General features: G+C 51.2%; 1 protein-coding gene across 2 annotated transcripts; it reads right to left on the reverse strand.

Annotated features, from left to right (window-relative positions):
• Positions 1 to 33: 33 nt before the first annotated feature.
• Positions 34 to 4,922, reverse strand: LOC119322984 (protein YIF1B-B-like). Of its 2 annotated transcripts, none has more exons than XM_037596536.1 (5): positions 4,688 to 4,922; positions 1,304 to 1,467; positions 1,123 to 1,221; positions 876 to 1,027; positions 34 to 777 (listed from the first exon to the last, which is right to left on the reverse strand). In XM_037596536.1, the coding sequence occupies exons 2-5, from the start codon at positions 1,463 to 1,465 to the stop codon at positions 396 to 398; spliced, it is 795 nt and encodes a 264-aa protein (XP_037452433.1). In that variant the 5' UTR covers positions 1,466 to 1,467; positions 4,688 to 4,922; the 3' UTR covers positions 34 to 395. The 2 variants fall into 2 exon arrangements, with proteins under 2 accessions (XP_037452433.1, XP_037452432.1); XM_037596535.1 differs by having other exon boundaries at positions 1,304 to 1,482.
• Between the last annotated feature and the right edge of the window lie 567 nt (positions 4,923 to 5,489).

The following is a 5,489-nucleotide window of genomic DNA, read 5'->3' on the forward strand; positions in this document are numbered from 1 at the left end:
ACATAATCGGAGATGGTGGCGTCTTCAGTGGACTGGAGACTGAAACGTAATCTTCATCATTCAAGTGAAACAGTTCCAGGGATACAAGAGGGACCAAAAAACAAAAAAACAAATCCGATGCGGTACGGTAGGAATCAAAATGCATACGTGTAGCAATTCATCTCCATCCTATCCCAAGTGACCATAGTTCATTCACCTCCAACAGAAAACGAAAACGGTAGTTACATGCGCTTTCATCTGTTTATCCAGACATCTCTACTAGCTTCACAAGAGTCTTAAGCAATTAGGTAAGCTATTACCAAGTTCACCAGGAGAAGTTAACCACGAGTGTATCCTGCACAGCATCCTCCTAAAGTTCGATTCACGTTACCAAGCTCAACCATAAGAAGGGAAGATCAACCACTGATGTTGCCGAGCCAAAACAGCATCGGGAACTGAACGACCGCCAGGAAGAGCAGAAAGTAGTGGTTTCGACTCGGATGCCGCTCGTAACTCCTTGGTCCACCCAGAAGAACTCTCTTCATGGTCTTCACGAGGAACACGCCAGTGCAGAGACAGAACCATGGCATGATGAAGTAGTATAAGTAGCTCCAGAAGATGCGGGCCAGCATCGCAAGAGATGTGCCAGCAAATCCATACCCAGCATACGCCACAATGTCTAGCAATGGCGCTTCACCACTGCCCAGGGAGTACAGCAAACCTTTGATGAGGACGACTTGCAGAAACCAGCCAACTAGACCTCTCGTGAATTGTAGGGTCAGTGCCTCAGGGGTAAACCTACATCACCGAACAAATCACATTTAGACGATTCAGTCATGTAAAGTGTGCAGTGGTTCTCCAGATAGAAGATGCAGAGTGCTTCACACTGTATTTACCTTCCAAGGACTCCCAATGCGTATCCAGCAATGACAATGTAGGTGCCAAACGCCATCAAAGGGATGTACAGGTCTGGTGCATTGATATCCTGAATTGGAGGTTTGTACGATAGCCTTCCTCCTACAGGTTCAGTTATTCTCGTCCAATGGCCCTTAAGGAAGACAATAAATGCAATATGCATGTTATGAGACTTCAGAGTATGCAAATCTTGCAAGGAAAAAAAGGAGAGAGAACAACAGCGCTTACCCTGTGAAAGAAAGGGAACAAGACGACCTTCAGTTTGTTCCTCACATACTGGCTGTTGACTTGAAAATAGTATTGAGGGTCGGACAAATATTGAGTAATCTGACACAATCAAGTGAGGTTAGCTTGGCAAGTTTAAAAAATATTATCCACGAAAGAGAATTGAATAAAGTTGAGGACATACATTGCTCTGCATGAACTCAGAACTCGAACCAAGAAATTTCTCTCCATATGCTCCAAGTCCAGTACGGATCAGTCCAGGTCCAGCACCATACATGGCACTTTCAAAAGGATTTGGTGGTGCATTTGCAGGTCTAGGACCTAAGCCACCCAGATCACTATTCATTGCTGCCATGATAATAACTGAGCAGACAGTCAGAAAACAATGTATTCAGAACAGTATAACAAAAGAAAACTGTGCTCAAAAGTATTTTGCGACAAGTTGAAGTCAAGAATTGTAAGATGGTCTGTATCCAATTGATGATCAACAAACAGTAATCAAAATTCGAAAGTAATACTAAGTTCATTATGATCCCAACTCCCAAGTCAAGAGAAGGAAAGAACAGCAGAAACAAATCATAGCTCAATGAATTTCATGACATAACACCCATCCTTCCAAGATGAAGTGGTGATGCTAACGAGAATGTGTCATAAAACTACTTTGACGGAGATAAAAGGAAAGACAGGTGATCCACATCAGCACATCTCATTTTGGCTGGTGCAGCCTGTTGCCTTAGAGCATCTCCAGCCGTTCGGCCCCCCAGGGTGCCGAAAAAGAGCGGCCTGGGGGCGAGCCGGCGCTAGTTCGGCCCCTGGGGTTCGGTTCGAACCCAGTCACACGCCCACGGTCGCCGCGGGTTCCGCGAAGTTCGTCTTGTTTTTTTGCAAACTCGGCGACTTTTGCATGAACTCGGCCATTTTGCATCCAAATTTGTACAAAAAACGTAAAACATGCGTGAACTAACTTAAAAACGAACTAAAACGCCTAGCCAGTGCCGCCACCGTCGCCGCCGCCGCCGTCTACATGCCGAGAAGCCTATACAAGCGGGTGTAGTCGCCGCCGCCGTCGTCGTCATCGCGCCTCGCCCGCGGCGTCCCTGCTGCACCCCTCACCCAGGTCGCCGACAGCGCATGACGGCCCGCCTCGACCTCGTCGTCGCTGTCAATGACGATAACCCCGCCCTCCTCGGCCCAGCGACGGGCCTCGGCGCGGCTGCGGGCCTGGGTCTCCAGGTAAGCCCGACGCTGGCGGCGCACCTGCTCGCGGACGTAGTCCTCCCTCGCCCATTTGAGGGCGGACTCGTCGTCGGGGGCCACCATGCCGGCGTGCTCCGGCTTCACGGGGGGCGCGTCCGGCTTGGGCTTCGGCCGGACAAGGCGAAGGGAGCGCCCCGTCGGTGTCGTCGCAAGCGACGGCTCGTTGATGACGAGGGCGCCACTCCGCGCGCGACGCCCGAGCGGTGTCTCCTCCGGCTCCGGCTTGACGGGGCGGATGGCCGGCGAGCCGAAGCCCGACAAGGAGGACGACCCCGGCTCCATTCGCCGCGGTATCCAGGAACTACCGCGGCGGCGAGAGAAGGAGGGGCGCGCCGGGTACTCCAGTCGCGGCACATTGCCGGTCTCGATGTGGTCGAGGACGGCGTCGAGTGTGCGGTCGGGGACACCCCACCACTCGCGCCGTCCTTCGGAGTTGAGGCGGCCGCGGGGGATGACGCCGTTGACGGAGGCGATCTGCTCGTCGCGGCGGGCCTGGAAGTACAGCGTCCACAGCGTTTCGCTGTCGGGCGCGTACCTCGGCTCGTTCCGCTGCTCCTCTGTCAGCGAGGAGCGGATGCTGGCGATCTCCGCCCGCCGCGCGGCTCCTTCGGGGGGCGCCGGGTACTCGGCCTCGTACAGAAGGCGCGCCTCCAGCTCCTGGAGGTGTCGGCGGCCGAAGCCGTTCGTCGCTGCGCCGTCGCCTGGGTATCTCTCGGCCATTTTGCTCGTCGACGGTGGAAGGCAGTGGGGGGGAGAGCTCGTCGGCGAGAAGAAGGCTTGCGCGGGAGGGAGAGCGGGAGTGTGTGGCGCTCACCGGCGGGGAGGGCGCCTTTTATAGCCGAAGCGGGGGTGGCAGTGGGCGGCATGCAACCGGACGCGTGGCGCATGCGAGCGGACGCGCGTCGGCGGCGTCTTCACTGCGCCGCCCGTGAGGCATCAATGGAGGCTGACCGGCGCGGCAGCGCGGCAGCCTTCGCATTGATTCCCACGGGAACCGAGGCGATGAGGACGACCAAGCGGCCGTCTCACTGACTCGGCGGGCCCGCAGCTGCTTCGCGCCAAAACGCTCGCCCCGGCACCCCCGAGCGCCACCCGGCGCGTCGGGTTCGGCCTGGGTCCGCTGGCGCTGATTTCGGCCAAAGCCGGCGAAAAACGGGCTCCTGGGGGCGCGGCTGGGCCTTTTTTGGGCGCCGGCGGAAAAAAATCGCCTCGGGAGGCCGTTCTGGGGGCGCGGCTGGAGATGCTCTTAGTTTAACAACTACTCCCTCCGTTCCGAAATATAAGTCTTTTTAGACATTTCAAATGGACTACAACATACGGATGTATGTAGACATATTTTAGAGTGTAGATTCACTCATTTGGCTCCGTATGTAGTCACTTGTTAGAATCTCTAGAAAGACTTATATTTGGGAACGGAGGGAGTAACATTCTGTAGTAATATGACGGCCTAACAGGAAGCATTGTCCGTTAAGACTTTTCTTGGTCAAAGAAAAATGCATCAGGTTATCATTGCACTGATCTGAGGTCATTCCATAATCTTTACAACAACAACGAAGCCTTTAGTCCCAAACAAGTTGGGGTAGGCTAGAGTTGAAACCCAAAACATCTCAACCAACTCATGGTTCTGGCACATGGATGGCAAGCTTTCCTTAACTGGCTAAATAAATTTTAAAGCAAACAAAGCCACCATGGCAATTGAGTGCACGGTCCTGAATCCAAGAAACTGCAAATTGTCTTTACAAACAGTGTGTTATGGTACATATTGGTGATTTTACCAGTTCCCTTAATTACTTGTTCTGGTGAACTACAAAAGTAATAGGATCCTAAAGGCTTACCCAATGTCCCACTTCCATCCGCAAATCCAGTTATTCTCAGATCTACTACACGCTACTCTAAAACTTCTTTCCAGAAAGATAACCACACTAATCTATACTTCTCTTTAACCTCCAATAGCAGGGCAGCCGCCGTAAACTACATTCTTCCTGATCCCATCCCAAATTCCAGGGGCGGACCTAACGTGGGGCACGCGGGATCAGTCGAATCCCCTAGTTTCTTCCAATTTCGAAACGAATTGCTACCCGTGGTCAACGCAGCAACGGAATACGATGGGGATGGGATGGATCGGAGTGCCCACTCCAGAAAGTAAGATCTGCATCAGATTGCTCACAGCAAAGACAACTCGTACAATACAAGTATCTCAGAACAATCCAAGCAAGCTAGGGTTCATCGCAGACAGGCGTGGATCTAGATGGTGCGCCAGGGCGTGCACCAGCGCAAACCCAGAATTTGTGGAGGTTAGTTTGGGGTTTACCTCAGGAACCAATGCCGTACAAGATCGCGGACGGGGTGGGGGCAGCAACGGGGGCGATGAGGTGGAACGGGGACTGGGACTGGGACGGGGACGGCGGTGACGCGCGTGAGGGGCGGAGTGTTGGGGGGTGGCTGGTGAGGCGTCGGCGGTGTCGTAGGATGCGGCACGGCGGAACTGTAGGGCACGACGGAGGTAGACTACTCGGGGTCTAGAGTCGCGTTCGCCGTTGGGTCAGATTGGAGCTTGGGGAAAAGGGATCTTTTCTTTTCTCTTCTTCCTTTTTTTTTAACGCACTACGTACAACGCAAAGCTGATACATATCTTTATCTTTAATCTTTACCCCTATATATATATATATATATAATATATATAATAATAATAAAGCAAATTAGGTTTTTTTCGTCCGTCATGCCATTTTTCAAAAAAGTCCCTCTATTTCAGATAATTCAACCCGCAGTCCTGTTTTAAGTTAAAACGAATCGTTATTTTCGTATTCTACACAAAAGTCCTTGTCTTTTCTTGAAATTAACCCGCAGTCCGGATTTAAGTCACACCCGAACCGTTATTTACATTTTTCGAAACCCATGTTTTAGGTAATTCATCCGCGGATCATATTTAAGTCAAACAAATGCTTTTTAAAATCATCCATATCTTTTAAACCGTAACTCCGATTTGAACATGGTATATATGAAATTTGATTAGAAATATATGTAGAATATGAATATGAGATTATTTTTACGTTTTAAGTATCTTTAAATATTATTTTGGAATATATTTGAGTCAAACCAAATGATTTTCTAAA

Source organism: Triticum dicoccoides, chromosome 6B (assembly GCF_002162155.2).
Source record: "Triticum dicoccoides isolate Atlit2015 ecotype Zavitan chromosome 6B, WEW_v2.0, whole genome shotgun sequence".
Taxonomy (NCBI): domain Eukaryota; kingdom Viridiplantae; phylum Streptophyta; class Magnoliopsida; order Poales; family Poaceae; genus Triticum; species Triticum dicoccoides.